Below are 26,250 nucleotides of genomic sequence, written 5' to 3' on the forward strand. Positions count from 1 at the left end.
AGCTCTGTGAATTTCAACCATGTGACATGTAAATTATAATATACACATTAAGAATGCCAAAAACCAAAGACAAAGAAAAAAATCTTAAAAGGAACTAGAGAGAAAAGGCATGTTACTTTCAAGTAGCACAATATTAAGCCTGACCTCTGGTTTCAACAGAAACCATGAAATCCAGAGGTAATGAGATGAACTCTATAAAGTGCTAAAAGAAATAAATGTCAGCCTAGAATTTTATACCTAGTGAAAACACTCTTCGAAAGTCAAAGCAAAATAAAAATGTTTTCAGACAGAGAAATTGTCACCAGTGGATGTTCACTAAAAGAGATACCAAAAGAAAATTTTCAGGTAAAAAGAAATTATCCCTATTGAAACCTGATTGTGCTAGGACGATTCAGATGCGACAAGGGGGTAAATATGTGTGTAATTATAGAGACCACTGATTTGCAAAACAGTAGAGAATACCTTGTGAGTTGAAATGCACATCAAACCAAACTGCATTAAGGAATTAAAATACAGGATGCAACAATGCAAAGAGGGAGATGCACAGAAATGTTAAAATATTAAAATCTTAAAAATGTTCTAAGCTTCCGGTGTTGTAGAGAAAAGAGTAAAAGTATAATTCATACTAAAGTGAAAAGGACATGCTATAATATCTTCAGTGCTTGAAAACAACAGTGAAATACTGTCATAGACGGAAAAAATAAAACCAATGAATCTAGAAGAAAGAAAAAGTGGAATGTGAAAGCGGACGTCAAAAAGAAAATAGTGAAGAGATAAAGACAGTCTTAAGTATATCAGTTATTGTATTAGACCAATATGGATGAAATATTCCAAGTGAGTATCAAGACTGTCCAGCTCAATGATAAAGGACACTGTAGCCTGCTACAAATAAAACATGCAATAAACATGAGGACATAGCACGGATGCAATTAAAGGATATAGAGAGGTATCCCACGCAAATATTAACCAAAAGAAACTTGAAACAACTATGCTAGTATCGGAAAAAGTGGAACACTACTAGAAATAAAGTGTTAGTTCACAATGGTGAAGAGAAAAATATCAGAATTATACCTCTGAATCCAAGAATACAGCCTTAATTTATGTTCAGTACGAACAGAGAGGACTCAAAGAGCTAGACAAACGTACCATGGAGGGAGAAATTTTCATAACCTCTTTGAACAGCTTGTACAAAATATGGGGGAGACACGAAGTTAGTAAGGACGTGGACGACTAGAATGACAAGAACAAAATGTGACGGGCTTGACCTAATTGACGAATATGGAACACGACACTGTGCTCAACGAGGAGAGATCCCAATTATTTTCAGTTGCCTACAGGACAGTTACTGAAACTGACAATATGCTGGGTCATAAAGCGAGCTGCAATTAATTTAAAACGATTGAAATCATTCAGAAGAGTAACACCTTGGACTGCGAGTAACTTGTCCTGTGAGTGTTCTGCAGGACAAGCAAACATTTCTAATAAATTTTAACTTGATAAACGAGCGACATCTTGCAATACGAGTTGTACATGAGGCCAAATGTCACCTGATCACAACTGAGCCAACGGTTCTTGAAATTAACTCTGATATACACGTGCTTTCAATTACAAGGATGTTTCTGGAACGAATTATGCTCACATACCAAGGTTTTACTGTATATTCTTAGATCACAGTGAATTAAGGTTGCCATCAAAAGTAAATGACACACAACCTATTGCTTTCAAATTAATGTCTGAGTTAAAGAAGAAATCACAGTTGGAATTAGAAAATACTTTCACTAAATTATAATGAAATAGGACATTTCAAAGTATGTGGGATGGTTTTAAAATCATGCCCAGAGAGACATGTATAGCTTTAAACATATACGTCGAAAGACAGTTAAGTCTTCAAATCAGTAAGCATGTTTTGATCTCAAGTAGCCAGGAAAAAAGGAGCAAATTTAACCCTCCCCCCAAATTATGAAGATTAGGGGGAAAAAAGTCATAACATAAAATCGATAATGTCACAGGTTGGTTCTTTGGGAATTAATAAAATTGATAAAATAATGAAGGCTGATTAAGAAAAATAAAGAGAAAAATGGTCAAATGAGTAACATCAAAGTGTGCATTATGGTAAGTCACAGCATATAAAAAGGAAATCATATTATGGACAACTTCATGTCAGTAAATCTGACAACTAGATGACACTGAAAAGTTCTTCAACACACACACACACAGTCATAAAATATAATTTTTAATATCGTTATGGGGAGAGGGGCTCATGAAGGCAAATGTGACAAAGGCCCACAAAAGTCCTCAGTGGCCCAATTCCCACAAAGACCTTAGGGGTCCTACCGCTAAAATGAAAAAGGGAACTCTACCTTCCGGGGACAGTTGGAGGTCTCTGCCCCGATCTGCACCTGTGGCTGCTCACGATCATAAATGTTCTTCTTTACACATTAGGACACACCCTCTAGCTCCCCCGAAAAAGCAAATCAAATTTGCACCCAGTGACTGCCTACGGCTGCTTGCAGAGACTCTGGGTCCCTAGGTGATGCCTCTCTTAAGACACAGAAACTAACAGACCAACTACACACAGCCTCCCACATGTGAAGGCAGAGGAGGAATAAAATAGACCCAGGGACACAAAATCCAATGGACACAACAAAGCAAACAGAAAACCCTCACTTTCAGAAAAAGGAAGAACACACAGAACCTCTAATGGGGAAATCTGTTAGGCAGGAAAGGTCTGGTGACCTTCTCCCTATCCTGGAGAGAACTCATTTCTCGGTAAGACACTGATTCCGCTCTCTGAAAGGCACTTCCTTGTGCTCTGTGGATTGACAGATAGATTTGACCCCTAGTCTACTGATCGTTCTCTGGGGCTTCCCTGCTTTTGTAGTTGACTTGTGGCAGAGCTGGGTCTGGGTACCCAGGACTGGCCAAGCACTGTTGTTTGGAAACTAGCTTCCGCCCTCCTTGTCTGAGGACTGGAGCAGTCGCTGGGGCCAGGATCTGGGACTAGGGCAACAGGCCAGGTGAATAGAGTCCTTCGGTTCTGTATTAACCCTAAACCGGTTTCTATTGCCAATAAACACCACTTTCCGAATTTCTCAACTGTATTTACAGATTTCCTAATCCTGCTGGCTGTCACTCTATATGGTCTCATTTTCTCAATCTCTTAAAAAGCCAACTTTTCTGACTTTGTGCTGTAACCGGAAAGTTAATTATATCGGCATACTTTTTTGACATTTTAATGGAATTTGAGGAGGAGAGGAATGAAAAATTCAGGAAATAAACAGTTAGCTCTCTTAAACCTCATTTCATTAGGCTGGCTTTTCCTGTAGTGTTTGTACGACTTTACATCTGTGTTTTGTCGTTCTTTTTCGCACAGTTATTATGGATTTCTTAAGGGAGTTACAAATGTAATTGGAATGATAGGAGGACTAATTTCTTCCATTCTGTGTGGAATGATCCTGAATGAGGTAAGGAGCATTCAGACATGGGCGACTACCGTTCTCATATTAATTGTGCAGAAAGAAGGTAATGGATATACAAACAATTGTAGAGGTGACATCTGCCAGAGGTGAGCAATGAGATATTCTGTCACATCAAACCTGGTCAGATCAGGCATCCCTCCAAACCTACAGATAATACAATTTCTTTCTCACTGGATGTCAATTAGTTGTGCTGGGAACATTTTCGTCGTTGGTCAGGGGGACAGAATTGGACCTCTGTGATTTAAAAAAAAAAAAAAATATTTGAGAGAGAGAGAGCACACACAAGTGGGGAGGGGCAGAGAGAGAGGGAGAACCAGAATCCAAAGCCAGCTCCAGGCTCTGAGCTCTCAGTGCAGAGCTGGATGCGGGGCTCAAACCCACAAGACCTTGAGATCATGAGCTGAGCCAAAGTCTGACTCTTAAACGACTGAGCCAGCCACGTGCCCAGGACCTCTGTGATTTTTAATAATGGGCGTGTGGCCTGATCAAAACAGGAATTTGGCTGGGTGAATGGTGATATAAGTAACAAGAGACAGTTTTGCTAGAAAAGGAATTGAAAATCAGGAGCAAATTAGAATGAAAGACCAGAAGAAACACTTCTAGAAAGGCTGACTTGTGTTTCTACAAGTGTTGTGGGCAGGGTTACCTGAAACCCTTCTTTTAAGAACACTAAAATGCCCTATCAAGCTTACACAATCATTCTACGTGCCGAGCTGATCTTGAAAAAGACGCAAGAGAAAATTTCAGAGATCGAACACGAAGGAAGAGCTTGATCCCCGGGACATAAACGCCCGCTGAAGCCACGGGCCGCCCTGGGTGACCTTCCTCTTCAGCTGTGATGGACAAACCAGGAACAAGAGATAACATCCCAAAATCACTCAAAAAAAAAAAGTCGGGACAGACATGCCGGCATAAATCTGTGATCACAAAGGACTGCCCCTTCACACCGCCAGCCCCGTGAAGGTCATATACAAACTTGGTGTCTTTGGGGGAAAGCCCATGAGCTGTGGTGTAGCAGGATCCAGGCAATTCCTCTACGTGGCCCTGATGACCCGGGCCAAGGAGAGATGGTCTGTGTCTGCCATGGCCAGATTTCCCAAAGAGGGGAGCCCTCCACCATCATGCTCCACATACGTAAGGTATCGGGAAGGCAGGAGAAATCACTATACGCGTGGAAACTCCCGGATGAGAGAGGTGGCCTCCGTGGAAAGGCAGAGCTCCAGGAGCCCAGGCTGCCCCCCGCCCCCAGCACAGAGCCCACTCGGTCTGTTTTTGGGTTTACCTCGCTCAGACGTGCTGAGTGCACCTCCAAAAGCTTGTCAGGTGAGCTGACTTCTCCGCTGGTTTCCGAAGGCTCGGAGGAAACGTGGCTCCAGAGACAGCCAAAGCTGTCTCCGTCCAGTGGGGGAGCTGGTCTGTCTCAGCCCCTGCTTCGGAGGGAAAGGAAAAACAGAATAAAGACCTTCTGAATACCTGAATCAATACACCAATTTTCACAAGGTTTGGGGGCCCAGATTCAAACCCGACTGGTTTCAAGTGCCGTAAGCCAAGAATTGAAATTTCGAGGAGGCCACAGATGCCTGGTAGAAACTAGTGAAATTTCTCTGGAGAAACTCACCCTAAATTCATACTCCAGGATTTTCTCGTGCAGGGAAGATTAGGGAATGTGATTTCACAATCAACCAAAAATCACCAGACACGTGAAGAAACAAGGGGTCATGTGAGAGAATAAAAAAAATTTGGAATATATCTTTAAAGGTATTTGAAATCTATGTAAATATTTAAAAAATGTTTTTAAATGTTTATTTTCGAAAGAGAGAGAGAAAGAGAGACAGAGCACGAGCAGCGGAGGGGCAGAGAGAGAGGCAGGCACAGAACCCGAAGCAGGCTCCAGGCTCCGAGCTGTCAGCACAGAGCCCGACTCGAGGCTCGAACTCACGAACCACGAGATCATGACCTGAGCTGAAGTCGGACGCTTGACCCAGGTGCCCCTATGTATGTATTTAAAGAAGCAAAAGAGAGGATCAAAAATATAAAGAAGCATAGCATCTGACAAAGAACCAAATCTAACCTGTGGTAACCAAGAATATAAAAAATGAAACAAAAAATTTCGGATTAAATGCAGCTAACAAGAGAATTGGTGAGGCTTCTGATTCCAGTAATGAGAGAGTAATTTGGGCCAATTCTGTTAGTAAAGGCAACTTAAAAGGCCGGAAGCTCCATCGTGCCGTATCCTGTGGTAGCACGGCCATCCAACAGCCATCATAAATCCTTCCTTTCTGGAAGCCAGATTGGGAGACAGACAGCAGCAGCTGGTTTACGGAGGTGAGGCAGGCATCCCGAGGGCTACCTCTCGCTGTGCACTTGAACGCCCTCTGATCGGGTCCTGAGGTGATCGAATGAGTGCTCGGCCTTGATTAATGTGTTCTGTGTGGGGTAAGGTGAGTCAACCAGATCTGTGGTGACCAGAAGGGCAGAGCAGGAGGTTAATTACCGCAGCTGCAATAATTTTTCTGGTTCTCTTCTTGGCCTTTTCCCACTTCCATGGAGTTAAATGTACTCATGCGAGTTATTTTGGCCAACGACATAGGAGATGAAGTTATACGGGTTAATTCCGAAGAGAAGCGTTACGAATCAGGAGGCCGTTCTCGTGCTCTGACACAGCGACTGGTAACAATCCCAATGGTGACCGCATCCCTACCGTCCAGGGTCTGGGAACGAGGGGACTGGAGCACAGCTCCCAGCCAACCTGCTATGCACCCCGGTGTAACCAAAACACCCACAAATCTCTGCCATTAAAAGGTACACAGACATCTATGGTGAAAGATATCAATACATCACTTATCGTAGTTGTTGCAAAAAGGAGGACAAATCTATACGAGTATAAAAGACGTGAGCAACACAATTAACACACTTGGCCTAACTGACACGTACAGAGTAATGCCCCACTCAACAACCGCAGAATCCTCATTCCTTTCAAGGTGTCCCGGAACATTAACAAAATCTGACCACATACTGTGCCATTATGTAAATCCTAGCAATTGTAAACAGGACTGTGATTACACAAAATGTGTCCTCCAATCACAGTTCATTTATGACAGAAATGAAAGAGAAAAGACACGTAGAAAAAGCCACGTATATTTCGAAAATAAGAAATGTCTTAGATCGTTAATTGCCTATATTGGCAAGCTCAGTGATTTGACTCGGTTCTCCCACTGAGAAAAGATGGTAAATCAGATTCCAGAGGACCAGTATCCTATAGAAAACCAAAGTGCAATAACACCCAAAATCAATACCGACAGGATTTCTAAGAAGGTCACGTACGTTTATAAAACTGAACAACATAACAGTAAATAATTATTAGGTTTAAGAGAACATCAAAAAAAGAATCAAGTAATACTTGAACTCAATGATGGTGAAATTGGTACATTTGGAAGTATATGGGACATTAATTTACAACTTCACCTAATTTATAAAAGAAAACACCAGAAAAACAACCAAAAATAAATAAACGGAGCATTCGACTCCAGAACTTGGGGGGGGGGAGAAAAACAACAGAGTGAACCCGAAAGACAAGGACTAAAGTAATAAGGGGGCAAATAAGTAAATTCTACAGTTAATAAAACCATAGAGAAGATATATAAAACTTAAAGTTGGTAACGTGAAAAGATTAATCAGATAAACTTTCTGGAGCAGGATAGAAGAGAAAAGATTCAAATAAAATGCCAAATGAGAAAAGGGAAATGTTTTCAGGGACAATGTAGATTAAGGGGCGCCTGGCTGGCACAGTCGGTTAAGCGTCCGACTTCAGCCAGGTCACGATCTCACGGTCCGTGAGTTCGAGCCCCGCGTCAAACGCTGGGCTGATGGCTCAGAGCCTGGAGCGAAAGACAAGGACTAAAGTGTCTCCTCCCTCCGCCCCTCCCCCGTTCATGCTCTGTCTCTCTCTGTCCCAAAAATAAATAAAAACGTTGAAAAAAAATTAAAAAAAAAAAAAAAAGCCAAGAATATTCAGAACAACCCCAGGCTGAAAAGTGGGGAAACCTGGATGAACAAAATCATTTCTAAAAATATATAATTTACCCAAATTGGCTCACGAAAGATAGAGACCACGGATGGACCAATCAAAATGGAAAACCTGAAGTAGCATTCAAACATCTTGAACCTGAACTCAGGCCGAGGTGGCTTACCAGCTGTGTGCTACCTAATATTGGATAGTTTATTCCTGTTCTCAACTACTGATACCGGAAATTAAGAAAAAGAATTCTGAAAGCACTTATAAGGTTTGTATAATTTTGATTCCAGAACCAGATGATAGCAACGGAAGAAATATTTAGGCCTATTTAACTCATGAACAGAGATGCAAAAGTCCTAAAGAAATTATTAGTCAACCAAAGCTAAGAGTATATTAAAAAACAATACCTCATGACCAAGTGGATTTTATTTCGGTAAAGCAAAGATAGTTTAATGTAAGTGTATTTACTGGTATAATTCGTCGCATTAGATCAACGTAGAAAAAAAACTTCTATGATTATCTCAATTGGCACATAAAATTCCAATAGCTACGTATACGTTTTTTTTTTTTTTTTGCATCCGATTAGCAAAATAAGGAAAGAAAGGAACTTCTTTAATGTGGAAATTTTTTTCAACTTTTTTTTTTTAATGTTTATTCATTTTTGAGAGACAGAGAGAGACAGAGCATGAGCAGGAAAGGGACAGAGAGAGAGGGAGACACAGAATCTGAAGCAGGCTGCAGGTTTTGAGCTGTCAGCACAGAGCCCGACGTGGGGCTCGAACTCGCAAACTGCGAGATCCTGACCTAAGCCGAAGTCGGACACTCAGCCGACTGAGCCACCCAGGCACCCCAATGTGGAAATTTTTTACGCCAAAATACTATAGATTATTTTTACCGGATGAAGAAATTTAAGATGCATTTTTTTTTCAACGTTTATTTATTTTTGGGACAGAGAGAGACAGAGCATGAACGGGCGAGGGGCAGAGAGAGAGGGAGACACAGAATCGGAAACAGGCTCCAGGCTCTGAGCCATCAGCCCAGAGCCCGACGCGGGGCTCGAACTCACGGACCGTGAGATCGTGACCTGGTTGAAGTCGGACGCTTAACCGACTGCGCCACCCAGGCGCCCCTTAAGATGCATTTCTGATGTGGATAGAGGTAGAGAGTATTACACGATGTGAAATCAGTCAAAGAAAGACAAATCCCATAAGACTTCATTCACATGTGGAATTTAAGAAATAAAACAAATGAGCAAAGGGGAAAAAAAGAGAGGGAAAGAGGCAAACCAAGAAACAGATTCTTAACTATCGAGAACTCACGGATGGTCACGGGGTGGGGGTGACTTCTCACCAGGTAACGTATGGATGTGTTGAATCACTATATCGTACTCCTGAAAGGAATATAGCACTGTATGTTAACTGCTGGAATTTAAATAAAACCAAAAAAAAAAATTCCAAAAAAAAATATAAAGCTAGATATTTCATTCCAAAAGAAAAGAAGAAGAACTTAAAGTGTTTCAAAACAGGTGTTTGCATTTGGAAAAGGTGGTAAAAGCAATTATTTGCATTAGATGATGTTAAGTGACGATGTTTCGTCAGTAATGTAACCTCACAAAGCTTTGTATATGATGGCAGCTGACAGTTTATAAAAGAAACAATAAGGAAATGAAAAAGTTGAATAAAAAATAAGATGCATACTCCTGAAGGTGAGAAATGAGAAAAGGATGCTCATACCTACATTACTTATCAACTTTTTAACACTGGACTGGAATTTCTAGACGCTGTTTTAAAAGGAAAGAAAAATATAGATTAAAGAATCAGAGAGAATAAAATAAGGCTTCAGAAAACCAACACGAGCAATAAAAAATAGAAAATGGAAGAAAGGAAGAATGGAGTTCAGTAAGTTTGCTCAAAATGAAATCAACATACTTAAATAGCAGCGTTTATAAATACCAGAAATGTTACCTAGTGGGCATTTTATATATATATGGCATCATTCACACTACTAACAAAAGGAATTGTTTTGGAATTAGAACACACCCCAAAATATGCAAGACGGTACTGGAGAAATTTTTTTAGAATACTGACTTTATAAGGGCACCTAGGTGGCTCAATTGGTTTACTGTCCGACTTCAGCTCAGGTCATGATCTCACCGTTGTGGGTTCGAGCCCTGCATCAGGCTCCGTGCTGACAGCTCAGAGCCCGGAGTCTGCTTCGGATTCTGTGTCTCCCTCTCTCTCTCTGCCCCTCCCCCACTCATTTTCTCCCTCTCTCTCTTTCAAAAGGAAAGTAACATAAACATAATTTTTAAAAATACTGACTTTATAACATACTGTTAATAACACAACATGTATAGTTATAAGGAAAAACAAGACAGAGCTAGAGTATAAGAAAAAATAATCTGGGAGACACTGATGAGAAACTAAAGAGCTAATTTTTTTTCATGAATCAGTTTTTATTCAGAGGCTATAGGATTCTTCTCTGACTTTTTTTTTTCTAAATTTATTGTAGTAAAAGACACATAAATTTGTCCTCTTAATTTTTAAGTGTACATTACAGTATTAAGAGTATTGTTAACTATGTGTACATTGTCGTACAACAGATCTTTAGAACTTTGTTATCTTGCATGACTGAAACTTTTTCCTCACTGAACAACTCCCTGTTTACCCTCCTCCTGGTCCTTCTGATTTTTTAAAATATAGGGATTAATATTACAATTTTCTTTTTTTGGTATATGGGTAACATTAAAAATAGGCAGAATGTGAAACTTTCAAACCAGGGTAGAGGAGAAACATGCGATGCGGAAAAAAAAAAAAGGCAAAACCCCCTCGATTTGAAAGAAGAAATGATATGTGTGGGGGGGGGTGAGTAAGAATATGGTTAATATATAGGAAAGATTGAAAACACAGAAATTGTAGCAAATACGCCAGTGGTCACAATAAATATAGGCGTACTAACTTCTGTGGTTAAAGGACAAAGTTTTTAAGACTGGATTAAAAACTCAATCCATTCTTAGGCCATTTATATATAAGATACCTGCCTAGAATAAAGAGATAGAAATATTGAAAGTTGTAAGGACGGCATAAAAAAAGAATGAAGCAAACATTAACCAAAGAAAGATGGCATTGCTATATTATCAGGAAAAAAGTTTTCTTTTTTTTTAATTTTTTTTTTCCAATGTTTATTTATTTTTGGGACAGAGAGAGACAGAGCATGAACGGGGGAGGGGCAGAGAGAGAGGGAGACACAGAATCGGAAACAGGCTCCAGGCTCTGAGCCATCAGCCCAGAGCCCGACGCGGGGCTCGAACTCACGGACCGCGAGATCGTGACCTGGCTGAAGTCGGACGCTTAGCCGACTGCGCCACCCAGGCGCCCCTGTTTGGTTTTTTTTTTGTTTTTTTTTTTTTAAATAAATCCATGCCCACGGTTTGAAATGAAACTTCATCATCCAGAATGTATTTTTTTCGCAACTTGACCAAATCATCATCGGTTTTATTTAAAATATAATTTAGGAAAAAAAAATATATATATATATATAATTTAGGAGTAGACCTTGAGAAATAAAAACATGTTTCCAGACTAGACATTAAATATATTTAATTATACTGATCTCTCTAATTTAAACATGCCACGCTTGGCAGCTCATTGGCAAAGTCAAGAAAAGGAGCGAGACCTGCCCAGAAATTCAACGACAAATAATACAGTTTGCGATGATTTGAAGTTAATACAATTCATTGTGATTTGGAATTGAAGTCCAGCATGGAAGCTTGACTGTGCCTCTTTCTTTGTGTATTTTCACTGATACTGCTTCTAGGTGTGCAGTTTTCTTCATAGGGGACTTTGCACAAATTTCATTTTTCCCCCATAGGTATTTTGTGTATGGGTTGATAAACTGCTCTTTAGATTTTTCCACAATGTGCGAACTGACTTTGATTCTTTCTCCCCAGGGGGACACTCTGTTCTCTGTACATCATGTTATTTTGTTCTTCTGCATTTACATTGTATATACCTGTAACTTACTTTTCTTGAGCAACTGGGTTTGCTAGCATTTTGCTGCAGGATAAGATAGCAAACAGGAGTTTGTTTTTCCTGATTTCAAAGGGTGCGGAGTAATGAGACTAATAGCTGTTATGGGTTGAGTATATGAGCGTCTGACACTTGCATGCATGATCGGATTCAGTAAACCCATAAATCCCATGATGTTTCTATGTCATTTTGGCCATTTATAGCTGGAGACACTAAGAATTAGAGGGAAAAATGTTTCTGGGTCACGTAGCTTAGAAGTAGCTGAATAAGATAGTTTTGCCAGAGAAATACACACTCTAAACAGCTAAGCGGCTGACCCTCAATTGTTTGAGTTAAAAGGCAAAAGTTAAAAGGCAAAATGGTAAAACAGATCTCAAACATAATTAAAATTCAATGCCATCTTTGAATATAGATGCAAAAATGACATAAATTACCTGTGCATAGAGTCCACCAGCATATTAAAATATATGCCTATGACACCATGATTAAGTAAGCCATTTTCTATGAAAGTTAAAGTGGCTGAATATTACAAGATCTCAAAGAGAAAATGAGTTAGGAATAAGGAAAAGGTATTTGATAACTTTTGTTCAAAAGTGCTCCAATTTATAGCAGCAAAAAGTGAAAAACCACTTAAATATAAGGAAATAAGGGATGTTTTACACATTTTATAAATCTAAACTCTGGATTACTAATAAGTCAGTAAAGGTTGAATATTTCTTGATATGCAAACGTTCATATTTCTTTTTTTTTTAAACACGTTTATAATTCTAAATAAAAATATATGCATTCTTGGCTTGGGCACTATGTACATCATAATGCCATTTTGATATATGAAAAATTATATGCACATAGACACAAATCAAAAAAGGAGGAAGATAAATGGTAATTATCTTTGTAGAGTGAACTGACAAATTTTTTTTGCTCCTTATGAGTGTGTTTTTCCATGTCTGTAAAGTGATTTGTGCTAAACCTGTACTGATTTTAATATGATATTGGAAGTGTTAAAAAGCACCTCAAGCCCACTAATTTATAATTACTTTGCACTAAAATCCTCAGAATCCAGAATCTGGCTGGTTTAAAATCTTCTTCCTGACGGCAGGCGTTAATGTGACAAGCCTACTTTTCTGTCTCATATTTGGGAAAGCAGAAATTCAGGACTGGGATAAAGACAGACCAGAACAAACACGCCTCTGAAGGTAAGAAGCGATCGGCTTGAGGTCCGATTTTGAAAGTGGGGGTGCAGGAGAGGGCAGGGTTGAGGGTACCCCCTGAGCAGACTGTGGTGCTGGGCGGGGTACAAGTTTGGGTTTGGGGGAAGGGGGCCATGTCCAGGTGGGGACAGCACGCAGCCCAGAAGAGGTGTCGCTCTGAGATTCTGGGGAACCAGTAGGGCTGGGACTGTCTAACCTTAAGGATGAGGAAGAGAAGGGAAGGCTTCCAAGGGGGGACTGGGCAGGGCCCTGGGTTGAGCAGGGAGCACAGCTGGAGAATGTGGTATCACCCCGGGAGGGAAATGTTACCCAGAAGTCAAATTACATAAGGTCTGGAATTTACTAATGGGTTTGGCAAGAGGTACCTTAAAGGTGACCCTGACTAGAACGAATGATGGAGACTAAGGGCACATTCAAGTTCAAAAGAGAATCTGATACTGTGCCTTTCTTCTTTCAACTCTGTCAGAGGTAAATAAAGAGTAGACGTGTGTCTTTATAGAATTATTTCCCCTAATGCATAAATAAGAATTGGTATATGTAGGATATCTTTACTGAACAAACTCTAGTGAATAAAGGGATCTGTTTTTTTGTTTTGTTTTGTTTTGTTTTTGCCCCGACAGCGGCAAAGAGAGATACAGACACACCGTGTACATCCTGACCCAAGAACACACGTCACCAGGGTCTTGCTAAGAACATCAGCTGAGTACAGTCAAGCCTGTAGATAGCAGCTGCTGTTTTGCAAGAAAGACAGAGACTGGAGAGTGCAGAATGCGTGGACCAAAATCCTAAGGACATCGTCAGCAAATCTAAACTGTGGGAATTTTACAGTCAAAGGCCTTAGTAGATTTTTTAACAGACAAATTACAAAGAAAAAGAAAAGGGACAGGAGGGGGAGCGTCTAGATCAAAAGTGACTTTAAAAGCATTACATTTTTAAAAACTGGCAACACTATCAGGGTGGAGGGTGGCCAATCCGTAAAGACACGCAGAGAAGACATTGTTCTAAATGTCAGGATAGTTATTACTTTTAAGGGGAGGAAGATGTGATTAGGACAGACCACATGGAAAACTTATGAGGTTCTGGCAATATTCTTTTATGTCCACAGTGGTGATTAAAAGAGTGTTCACGGAATTACATGTTTGTTTCAGGCAGTTTTCTCTACCTGTGTTTTGGAAGGAAGGAAGGAAGGAAGGAAGGAAGGAAGGAAGGAAGGAAGGAAGGGGAGAGGGAGGGGGACGGAGGGAGAGAAGGGGGAGTGGGGGTGAGGAAGGAGGGAATGTGAGCGGAGGAAATGGAGACAGCAAGAACAAACAGCACTGTAAAAGGGAGCAGATAAATGACACAGTCCCTGTGGGGGAACGTGGATTGTTTGTCTGTCTTAGACTTAGGTGTAGTAGTAACACCTAAGCTGATGACATTATTCAGTCATGCGGTTTCACCGTGGGAGAGAGGCGCACACGCAGAATGAAAGTATTTGAGTCATCCAGAGAGGATGAAACCCAAGCACACTGCAGGCGTGGGCCTTGGACATAACCTAGAGTGAATCCGAAGTAGCTCCAGAGAAGGTGGGATTTATGAGCAGCCACGTGGCGGGTCAGTACACGGGTTGGCATTTCGTCTGTGCAATAAGCAGTGAGGTTTTCACTTAAGAGGAAGGAGTTGAGAGCGAAATAAAGGAATCAACCCTGGGAAAGGGTGAAATTCACGTTATGTGTAAATGACATGATTGCTTACCTTGAAAATCAAAGTGGGTTGACTGGAAAGCTACAGAAACAGTAAACACACCCGGTAACTTTGCTGATCAATTAATACAGAAATAAATTTTTTCCCGTTAAGCGATAATAATAACTGGTTAGCGAATTTATTGAAAGAAATGGTCCAAATGATGGTTGGAGGGAAATTTGGTAGGTATCAATCAAAAATTCAATAGGGGCGCCTGGGTGGCTCAGTGGGTAAAGCATCCGACTTCACCTCCGGTCATGGTCTTGCGGTCTATGGGTTTGAGCTCCAAGTCGGGCTCAGTGCTGACAGCTCGGAGACTGGAGCCTGCTTCGGATTCTGTGACTCCCTCCCTCTCTGCCCCTCCCCTGCTCATGCTCTGTCTCTCTCTCAAAAATAAACAAACATTAGAAAAATTTCAATTGACTCAGTATTGCCAGTAGTAAGAGTTCCCATAATGGTGCATCACAAAAATTCATCAAGATGCATTTATATGCAAGGTTGCTGATTAGAAATGGCAAAACTCTGGATCTGGAATTAAACATGTCTTTGTTAGTTAATTTTGTGCAAGTGAAGGAAACACAACCAGAAGCTAAAAACATGGGAGCTCATACAAATTATTTTAATAGAGAAACTACTGAGGTTGTCCTTATGAATAAGCACATAAGAAATCTGGGAAATACTCCATAGCAAAGGTTTATCCTCTATTTCCAAGATATGGAGCTGGGCATAGCTATGGCAGTAATCATATTCAGACCCAAAAATCTTATTTGTTTCTACATAGTTGACCTATTAAAATCTACAAGGTATATTGAAGTTTTCATTATTATCTCTTTTAGTTTCCATTTATGTCCAAGCAGCTTAAAAAATTTTTTTTAATGTTTACTTATTTTGAGAGAGATAGAGAAAGGGACAGGAAGAGAGAGAGAGAGAGAGAGAGGATCCCAACCAGGCTCCGGGCTGTCAGTGCAGAGCCCAACACGGGGCTCGAACTCACAAATCCTCACATCATGACCTGAGCTGAGGTCAAGAGTCAGACGCTTAACCGACTAAGCCACCCAGGCTCCCCTCCAAGCAGTTTTTATTGAACATCCTGATGTTATATTACAATATCAAAAAAGATTCGGTAAGTGTGTCCCCCTGGAAAGGTTAACTTTGATTTTCTAAAATTGTCTAAAATTACTGCCCTCTCACATTTCTTGTGTGTGTGCTTGCTTCAGATTCTCTGGAATGCAGTGCCGTCGCCTTTGGTTTCTACCTTTCTGAGCCATTTCACTTAATCTGTGTTTCTTACAAATACTTCCCCCACGCTGAGCACTGTCTCCTTTGCAGGGGTGAGTTTAACCCAGCAGCCTTTGTTATCATGACACATACACTTCATGTTTGTATTTTATACTGTATTTTATACTCCACTAAAACCATGTCCCTCTTATCTGTCCTCCTCCTCCTCTTGCTTCCTTGCCCCCGCTAATAATTCCGAAGGTACAGGGAATATTTCAAATGCTGACTCCGCTTACACGCTCTGATTAAACCTTCTTGGAAAAGGTGTCCATTTCTCACTAGCAGGTAATACTCTCTTTTGCTGCCTTCTTTTCCCCTCCAAAACATCTCACCCCTTGGACTTTTCTAGTAACTTTGCTCCTGCCCGGACGGACGGCGCCTGCCTGAGGGTGTCACTCCCCAAACACAGCAGAGGTGGAACCCCCTGTTTACCTCGGCGGCCTCTGCAGCTTCCATTGGGCGGGTGCCGGAGGGCTGGGAGCTTTAAATCCACCTTGCAGACCCAAGGCCAGGTGACAGCCAGCGCGGGGACCCCAGCACCGGTGGCGGGGTCCCAGAAGCGTCCTCTTTGGCCCCCGCTCTCAGTTTTGCGGCTCTGGGAGGAGGAAGCAAGGCTTCTTCAACACCCTGCATCCTCGGGGCACTGGGCCACGAGGCAGCAGCGCTCAGCTGGTCTGCAGGATCCGCAGTATTTGCTCGGCTCAGTCACACTGACACATTGTTGCAAAGTTGGTCCCTGTCAATTTTCCATCTCGAGCGAAGCAGCTGGGGGAAAATGTCAGAGGGCAGTCACGGTCACGCGTCTCCCCTCGGGCGCAGAGCCTTTGCGCACCGAGGGCCTGGCCCCCCCGGAATTGCAAGATCGCCTCTGGTTCCCCGGTGCACTTGCTCCGCCCACTTCCTGCTGCAGGAAGGACCCGGCCGCCCTGACCCGGAGGCGGTTTCCTCTCCTGCCCTTTCTGAAGAAGGAGCAGAGCCCAGGCGTCTGGCAGGGAGCTGTGAGTTGACTCCAATGTCACCTATTCTTTGGGTCCTCCCGGTCACTAATTTAGCAAACAGCCCCTGATGGTTCTGGCATGAGGTAGTTCCCTAGTTTTTTGTCTTTTTGTACGTTGGTTGTAGTTGCCTTTGTTTGAGGGTGAGGTGGGGCGGGAAATCAGTAAAGACCACACAGAACTGTATATAATGTCATCAGGACTGCCAGTGGTTTGTGCAACAATAGAAAACTTGGCTTAGAGGCTTTGTAAATTAGATGCCATAATTATGTGGTCCGAAAATCTGTAAACTTGTTGTATGTTCTGTTTTGTTGATATAAAGGGGTTTTATTGACCGGGTGGCTTTAGGTGAATGTGTTTGGGTGTGTAAAGACAAGTGGACCCGTATGGCCCTGCAGAATGAAGAATGTCAGAGTGAAGCCGCATGGGTGACAGAAAAGGTTCCCCTAGCCGGTGCACCTGTGGGCGGTCACTGCCCCGGCCTGTCCCCCACTGACACTCTCACCAGGATACCAAGACCGACCATCAGCAGACTTCAATCTCCTGAGAGCTTTTTGTGTTAGTTTTAGTTTTTATTCATTTTTATTATTTTTTTAATTTTAATTCCAGTGCAGTTAACATACAGGTTATATTAGTTTCAGGAATGCAATACTGTGATTTGTCACGACTGTGCGTTAATCTGAGGTCCTTGCAGGCTTTACAAATGGGCTGCCTCAACCAGTTAGGGCAGTCTTTGACCTTGCCATCATTGAGCTCACACCGAGGGAAAAGGAGAGAAAGAGAGAAACCGACCGCACACAGCATAGACGGTTCCTTCCTAAAAGTTCATTGTTTCTTTACTGTCTTTACTTCATGTACAGATGTTTATCGCGCAGCTTAAGTCGGGATTCAGACTTGTTTTCCAAGTGATTGAGTTCTACCAACATTTTTTGGGGGGAATACTTCACATTTCTTTCTTCTGATTTAAAATAGCAACTTTTGGTAAAATAAACTTTGATATGTTTATATGTGTTTCTGGGCTTAATACATAGTTTAATATCTATTGTTACAAGGACCTGTTATTAATATAGTGGTTGGTCTAAATTTTTAATAGATGTAACTATCAGGCTGATCAAACAACTGTTATTATTTTTATTTTTGAGGATGATAATATGTAGCCTCGGCTGCTTTTAATTCCAGGAAAGTTTATAATCATTGGGCCATTTTAATAAAGACTTAACCGCAGTACTTAAGTTGCACCGAATTGCAATCTAATTGCATGAGATTGCACTAAATCTATTTGGGAGAAATTAAGATTGCTGTAATAGCATGACCTCCCTTAAGAGAACGTAGTAAGACTACCCCCCCCCCCAATGCCAAAGGGAGGTTCACTTTTTCTTCAGCCCAGTGCTACAGTTTGCTTTACGTATTTCCTATGCATTTCTTATCAAATTTAACTTATATTTCCTGAATGGGATTTTTACTTCTTATATTTTCTTACAAGTTTGGGCTGGGATATAGGGAAGATATTGTTTGAATAGATTAATTTTTTTAAACTGAGAAACGTAACTGGGGCCGAGATACCTTGCTAGGATGGTTTGTAAGTTGATTCTCTGGTTTCTAGGTAGATAATCGTATCATTTGCAAATAATATTTTTCCTTCCTCCCTTTTGATATTTTATCTCTTTTTTTCTCCCCTCGTTAGTATTCCATTATTCTTTATGACTTTAAATGCATAAACTCTAGTTTTACTCTAATAAGTTGTTTGCTTATTTTTATTTAACTGTTAAAAATTTTTTAAATGTTTTATTTTATTTCTGTTAATTTTTGAGAGACAGAGAGAGAGTATGAGGAGGGGAGAGGCAGAGAGAGAGGGATACACAGAATCCGAAACAGTTTCCAGGCTCCCAGTTATTACAGAGCCTGACGCAGGGCTCGAGCCCACGATGTTGAGGTCGTGACCTGAGCTGAAGTCAGTCGCTTAACCGGCTGAGCCACCCAAAAGTGTCCCTATTTATTTCATTAAAAAAACCATTTTTTTTTAATGTTATTTATTTTTGAGACAGAGAGAGACAGAGCGTGAGCAGGGGAGGGGCAGAGAGAGAGAGGGGGAGACACGGAATCCGAAGCAGGCTCCAGGCTCCGAGCCGTCAGCACAGAGCCCTACGTGGGGCTCGAACCCATGGAGTGACCTGAGCTGAAGTCAGACGCTCAACCGACTGAGCCACCCAGGCGCCCCTCCTGTGTCTTATTTAACTGGAAGAGCGTATCTCTTAGTTTCGTTTACTTGTTTGGTCCATCTCTTCACCCCCCTTCCCTCTGGCAACCATCCCGTTCGTCCTCTGTATCTGTGAACCTGCTTCTGTTTTGTTGGTTGTTTTGTTTTGTGTTTTATTCGCAAATAAGTGCAACCATACGGTATTTGTCTTGCTCTGACTTATCCCATTTAGCGTCAGGCTCCATCCGTGTGGCTGCAAATGACAAGATTTCATTCTTTTTTTACAGCTGAGGAATATTCTGTTGGATAAATACGGTGCGCGTCTTTATTCATTCATCTATCGACGGACATTTAGGTAGCTTCCGTACGTTGTTTATTGGAAATAATGCTGTGACGAACATAGGTGTGCATGTGTCCTTTTGAATTAGTGTCTTCATTTTCTTCAGATAAATACCTCGATGTAGAATTGTGGAATTCTGTGATAGTTCTATTTTTAATTTTTTGAGGGATCTCTGTACTAGTCTCTGTAGTGACTGCACCAATTTATTTTCCCACGCACAGTGCATGAGAGGTTTTCTTTTTTTCCATCCACATCCTTGCCAGCACCTGTTATTTCTTAGCTTTTTGATAAGAGCCATTCTGACAGGTGTGAGTGATATACCTCATTGCACTTTTGACTTGCATTTCCCTGATGATAGTGATGATGAGCGTTTTTTCGTGTCAGATGGCGATCTGGATGTCTGCTTTGGAGAAATGTCTATTCAGGTCCTCTGCCTTGTTTTAAAAAAAATTTTTAATGTTTATTTTTGAGAGAGAGGCAGAGTGTGAGCGGGGGCGGGGTGGGGGGGGCACAGAGAGAGAAGGAGACACAGAATCCGAAGCAAGCTCCAGGCTCTGAGCTGTCAGCACAGAGCCCGGTGCGGGGCTCGAACTCATGCACCTGGGAGATCATGACCTGAGTCAAAGTCGGCCGCTCCACTGACTTAGCCACCCAGGAACACCCCCCCCCCGCCTATTTTTTAATTGGAATCGTTAGGTTTTTTTTAAAAAAAATGAATTGTAGGCATTCTTTATGTATTTTCAGTGTTAATTTCTTATCAGTACATCATTTATGAATATTTTCTATTCAGGAGGTTGCCTTTTCCAACAGAAGTTGGTGGTTTCCCTCACTGTGCAAAAGCTTTTTGGTTTGATGTCATCCAATTTGTTCATTTTTGCTTTTGTTTCCCTTGCCTCTGGAGACGTTGATTAAGAAGTTGCTGTGGCCAAGATCAAAGGTTTTTGCCTGCTTTTTCCTCAAAGATTTTGATGGCTTCCTGTCTTACATTGAGATCTTTCCTCCATTTTGAGTTTATTTTTGTGTCTGGTGTAAGAAAGTGGTCCAGGTTCATTTTTCTGCATGTCGCCGTCCAGTTTTCCCAGCACCACTTGCTGAAGAGACTCTTTTTTTTTTTTTAATTTTTTTTTCAACATTTATTTATTTTTGGGACAGAGAGAGACAGAGCATGAACGGGGGAGGGGCAGAGAGAGAGGGAGACACAGAATCGGAAACAGGCTCCAGGCTCTGAGCCATCAGCCCAGAGCCCGACGCGGGGCTCGAACTCACGCGAGATCACGCGAGATCGTGACCTGGCTGAAGTCGGACGCTTAACCAACTGCGCCACCCAGGCGCCCCTGAAGAGACTGTCTTTATTCCATTGGATATTCTTTCCTGCTTTGTCAAAGATTAGTTGGCCATACACTTTTGGATCCATTTCTGGGTTCTCTATTCTGTTCCATTGATCTGAGTGTGTGTTTTTGTGCCAGTACCATACTGACATGATGATTACAGCTTTGTAGTATAGCTTGAAGTCTGGGATTGTGATGCCTCCTGCTTTGGTTTTCTTTTTCAAGATCGCTTTGGCTATTCGGGGTCTTTTCTGGTTCCATACAGATTTTAGGATTGTTTGTTCTAGCTCTGTGAAGAATGATGGTGTTACTTTGATAGGGATTGCATTGAATATGTAGATTGCTTTGGGTAGTATTGACATTTTAACAGTATTTGTGCTTCCTATCCAGGAGCATGGAATCTATTTCCATTTTGTTTTGTGTCTTCCGTTTCTTTCATAAGCTTTCTATAGTTTTCAGTGTATAGGTTTTTAACCTCTTTGATTAGATTTATTCCTAGGTATTTTAGGGTTTTTGGTGCAATTGTAAATAGGGTCGATTACTTGATTTCTTTTTCTGTGGCTTCATTGTTGGTGTATAGGAATGCAGCCGATTTCTGTGCATTGATTTTATATCCTGCAACCTTGCTGAATTCATGAATCAATTCTAGCAGTTTTTTGGTGGCATCTTTTGGGTTTTCCATATAGAGTATCATGTCATCTGTGAAGAGTGAAAGTTTGACCTCCTCATGGCCAATTTGGATGCCTTTTATTTCTTTATGTTGTCTGATTGCTGAGGCTAAGACTGCCAATACTATGTTGAATAACAGTGGCGAGAGTGGACATCCCTGTCTTGTTCCTGACCTTAGGGGGAAAGCTCTCCGTTTTCCCCGATTGAGGATGATACTAGCGTTGGGTTGTTCATATGTGGCTTTTATGATCTCGAGGTATGATCCTTCTGTCCCTACTTTCTTGAGGGTTTTTATCAAGAAAGGATGTTGTATTTTGTCAAATGCTTTCTCTGCATCTATTGATAGGATCATGTGCTTCTTGTCCTTTCTTTTATTGATGTGATGAATCACGTTAAGTGTTTTCTGGATATTGAACCAGCCCTGCATCCCAGGAATAAATCCCACTTGGTGGTAGTGAATAACTTTTTGAATGTATCGTTGGATCCGGTTGGCTAATATCTTGTTGAGGATTTTTGCATCCATGTTCATCAGGGAAATTGGCCTATAGTTCTCCTTTTTAGTGGGGTCTCTGGATTTGGAATCAGGGTAATGCTGGCTTCATAGAAAGAGTTTGGAAGTATTCCTTCCATTTCCATTTTTTGGAACAGCTTCAAGAGAATAGGTGTTAACTCTTGCTTAAATGTTTGATAGAATTCCCCTGGAAAGCCAGCTGGCCCTGGACTCTTGTTTTTTGGGAGATTTTTTATTATTAATTCAATTTCTTTACTGGTTATGGGTCTGTTTAAATTTTCTCTTTCTTCCTGTTTCAGTTTTGGTAGTGTATATGTTGCTAGGAATTTGTCCATTTCTTCCAGATTTCACATTTTATTGGCATATAATTGCTCATAATATTCTCTTATTAGTGTTTGTATTTCTGCTGTGTTGGTTGTAATCTCTCCTCTTGCATTCTTGATTTTAATTATTTGGGTCCTTTCCTTTTTCTTTCTGATCAAACTGGCTAATGGTTTATCAATTTTGTTAATTCTTTCAAAGAACCAGCTTCTGGTTTCATTGATTTGTTCTACTGTTTTTTGTTGTTGTTGTTGTTGTTGTTGTTGTTTTTAGATAGCATTAATTTCTGCTCTCATCTTTATTGTTTCCGGTCTTCTGCTGGTTTTGGGTTTTATTTGCTGTTCTTTTTTCAGCTCCTTAAGGCATAAGGGTAGGTTGTGTATCTGAGATCTTTCTTCCTTCTTTAGGAAGGCCTGGATTGCTATATACTTTCCTCTTATGACCACCTTGCTGCATCCCAGAGGTTTGGGGTTGTGGTGTTATCATTTTCATTGGCTTCCATATACTTTTTAATTTCCTCTTTAACTTCTTCATTGGCCCATTCATTCTTTAGTAGGATGTTCTTTAGTCACCAAGTATTTGTTACCTTTCGAAATTTTTTCTTGTGGTTGATTTTGAGTTTCATAGCATTGTGGTCTGAAAATATGCACGGTATGATCTCAGTCTTTTTGTACTTGCTGAGGGCTGATTTGTGTCCCTCCCAGTATATGATCTATTCTGGAGAGTGTTCCATGTGCCCTGGAGAAGAATGTATATTCTGCTGCTTTGGGATGAAATGTTCTGAATATATCTGTTAAGTCTGTCCGGTCCAGTGTGTCATTCAAAGCCATTGTTTCCTTATTGATTTTTGATTAGATGATCGGTCCATTGCTGTGAGTGGGGTGTTGAAGTCTCCTACTGTTATGATATTACTATTGATGACTTTCTTTATGTTTGTGATTAATTGATTTATATATTTGGGTGCCGCCACATTTGGCAAATAAATGTTTACAATTGTTAGGCCTTCTTGGTCTGTAGACCCCTTGATTATGACATAATGCCCTTCTGCGTCCCTTGATACAATCTTTATTTTAAAGTCTAGCTTGTCTGATACAAGTATGGCTACTCTGACTTGCTTTTGTTGACCGTTAGCGTGATAGATGGTTCTCCATCCCCTTATTTTCAATCTGAAGGTGTCTTTAGGTCGAAATGGGTCTCTTGTAAACAGCATATAGATGGAACTTGTTTTCTTATCCATTCTGTTACCCTATGTCTTTTGATTGGAGTATTGAGTCCATTGACGTTTAGAATGAGTACTGAAAGATACGAATTTATTGCCATTATGATGCTTGTAGAGTTGGAGTTTCTGGTGGTGCTCTCTGGTCCTTGGTAATCTTTTGTTGCTTTTGGTGTGTGTGTGTGTGTGTGTGTGTGTGTGTGTGTGTGTGTATGAATATATATATATATATTTTTTTTTTCATCATTTCTCCCCTCAGAAAGTCCCCCTTAAAAATCTTGCTGGGCTGGTTTAGTGGCCACAAACTCCTTTAATTTTTGTTTTGTCTGTCTGGGAAACTTTCTCTCTCCTTCTATTTTGAATGACAGACTTGCTGGATAAAGAATTCTTGGCTGCATATTTTTCTGATTCAGCACACTGAATATATCCTGCCACTCCTTTCTGGCCTGCCACGTTTCTGGGGATAGGTCGGCTACAAACCTTGTCTGGCATCCCTTGTAGGTTAAGGACTTTTTTTCCCTTGCTGCTTTCACGATTCTCTCCTTGCCTGAGTATTTTGTGAATTTGACTATGATATGCCTTGTTGATGGTCGGTTTTTGTTGAATCTAATGGGGTCCTCTGTGCTTCCTGGATTTTGATGTCTGTGTCTTTCCCCACGTTAGGAAAGTTTTCCACTATGATTTGCTCACATAATCCTTCTATTTCTATTTCTCTCTCTTCCTCTTCTGGGACCCCTGTGATGCTGATGTTGTTCCGTTTTAATGAGTCACTGATTTCTCTCATTCTTAAATCGTGCTCTTTTGCCCTAATCTCCCTCTTTTTTTCTGCTTCATTATTCTCTAGAAGTTTGTCCTCTATATCGCTGATTCTCTGTCCTGCCTTGTCTGTCCTTGCCTCCGCTGCATCCATCTGTGACCACAGCTCAGTTATAGCATTTTTTATTTCATCCTGACTAGCTTTGACTTCTTTTATCTCCACAGAAAGGGATTCTAATCTATTTTTGACTCCAGCTAGTATTCTTATTATAGTGATTCTAAATTCTGGTTCAAACATTTTGCTTTTATCTGTATTGGTTAAGTCCCTGGCTGTCGTTGCTTCCTGCTCTTTATTTTGGGGTGAATTCCTTTGTTTCGTCATTTTGAAGGGGAGAAAAGGAATTAATGAGGTAGAAAAATTTAAAATTAAAATTAAAAAAATTAAAATTAAAAAATATTCAAATAAAAATTAAACACACACACACACAAAATCTAATAAATGACGCTAGATCCTAGGTGTGTTTTGGTCTGGGTATTGAAAGTGGCTTGATAGATGAGAGAAAAAAGGGGGAAAGAAAGAAAGAAAGAAAAAGAAAATTGAATAGATGGATCAGCTAACAGACTGAAATATGACTGAAATTACTTTGTTTTTCTCTAGAAGTCAAACTATAAGGCGCTTTACAGTCCATAAACTAAGTAGGCGGTGAGACTTGTGTTCTTGAAGAGCGAGGTTGACCCAGTTGGGCGGGGCTCAGTGTAATGGCTCCACTCTCCACTAGATGGCGCTGCTAGCCTACTAGGGTGGAATGTTGTCGTACTCGTAGGTGTGTATGCGCATGCGCGGGGGCGGTCAAAATGGCGCCACCCAGCCACCCAGTCTCTCCTCCCAGATCAGCAATCGCGCACCCGTCCTCTGTCCTCAGCTCTCATCCACTCCCCGCTTTTTCACTCTCCGTGACCAGACCCCGGGCAGCACCTCTCTCCTGAGTTTTGCCTCAGATGTGGCTGTTTTCCCCGGCCCCTTACTTCCGAAGGACTGCGGCTTTGACCCGCTCCACCCCTCTGCGGGAGGGTCTCACCGAGCAATGGCCGAATGAGCAGTGGTCCAATGTTGGCTGCACCCAGGAATGCCCACTGGACCCTGCTGTTGCCGGTGCCCCGAGACTGCGGCCAGGTGCCAGCCCATCCCAGAAAAAGTCCGCAAGATAGCGTAGCATCAGCGTTTCAGGGATTATGGAAAACCACGACACACATCTGGCACCAGGCTTCACCCTCAACGACCTTGCCCCAGCACCAGCGAATGTGGCCGCCTTCCGGGTCTGCTGGGACCAGGTGGCTTCAACAGTCTCTACCAAATGTCCTTCCAGCAGTGGAACCGCTTTTCCCCACGTGGCGCGAGAACCTCACGGACCCCACTCTGTTCCTGGGGATTCACCTTTCCCACCACAGCACTGCCAGGTATGGAGCTGCGGAGTTGCAGCCTTCACACTCCCCTTGTTTACAGTCTTAATGGAATTTAAACCCTCTCCTTTCTCCCTTTTCGGTGTAGTCCCTGCAGCCGTTTCCAATTTTCCACTTCTCTCTGGCTGCTTTTGGGGAGGGGTGCTTTTCCCGTATTCTACCCACCCCCCCCCACCCCCCCCGTCTCTGTCCTCTCTCTGCATGCAAAAGCGGCTCCCTGCCCTCCGTGGCTTCTCTCCCCCCAAGTTCACCTCTCCGCACCGTGTACCTGCTGAGTTCTGTGGTTCACGTTGTACAGATTGTTGTGTTAATCCTCAGATCGGTTTTCTAGGTGTGCAGGATGGTTTAGGGTTGGTCTGGCTGTATTTCATGGACGCGAGACATACAAAAAACTTCCGTGCTGTTCTGCCATCTTGGCGCCTCCCCACACGACTGGGTTTTAATCACACCCTGAACGACCTCTGTGAGGTCCTCTTACTTCTTCACTTCGGAATTTTACATCTGTTACACATTGCCGCCTACCCCAGTCTTCGATGTGACGTCGCACACCCTGTTACAGAGTTAGTTACCATAAATTGGGCCAAATATAGATCCCAGAAAAGAGAACTAAGGGATACCCTTCTTCCTTCCAATGGACTGTGTTTACTGAAAGCAGTGACATTTTGGTGAGAGACGTCATATTCGCTCTCAGCCTCTGGTGAAACACCTGTCCTCGCCTGGCAT

General features: G+C 41.6%; 2 protein-coding genes across 4 annotated transcripts in view; one reads left to right on the forward strand and one right to left on the reverse strand.

Moving 5' to 3' along the window:
- SLC17A1 (solute carrier family 17 member 1) overlaps positions 1–13,869 on the forward strand; it is a 35,822-nt gene extending 21,953 nt beyond the window's left edge. For both annotated transcript variants that reach the window (XM_040460314.1, XM_040460313.1), the window contains exons 11-13: positions 3,374–3,464; positions 12,579–12,718; positions 13,354–13,869. In XM_040460314.1, coding sequence (XP_040316248.1) covers positions 3,374–3,464; positions 12,579–12,716 — 229 coding nt within the window. In that variant the 3' untranslated portion in view covers positions 12,717–12,718; positions 13,354–13,869. The remainder of the gene's footprint in view (positions 1–3,373; positions 3,465–12,578; positions 12,719–13,353) is intronic.
- Positions 1–26,250, reverse strand: part of LOC121020328 (histone H2B type 1-A) — a 448,453-nt gene that overhangs the window by 353,731 nt on the left and 68,472 nt on the right. The window lies entirely within an intron of this gene.

This window comes from Herpailurus yagouaroundi, unplaced genomic scaffold (assembly GCF_014898765.1).
Source record: "Herpailurus yagouaroundi ecotype Mexico unplaced genomic scaffold, PumYag 250, whole genome shotgun sequence".
NCBI classification, from domain to species: domain Eukaryota; kingdom Metazoa; phylum Chordata; class Mammalia; order Carnivora; family Felidae; genus Herpailurus; species Herpailurus yagouaroundi.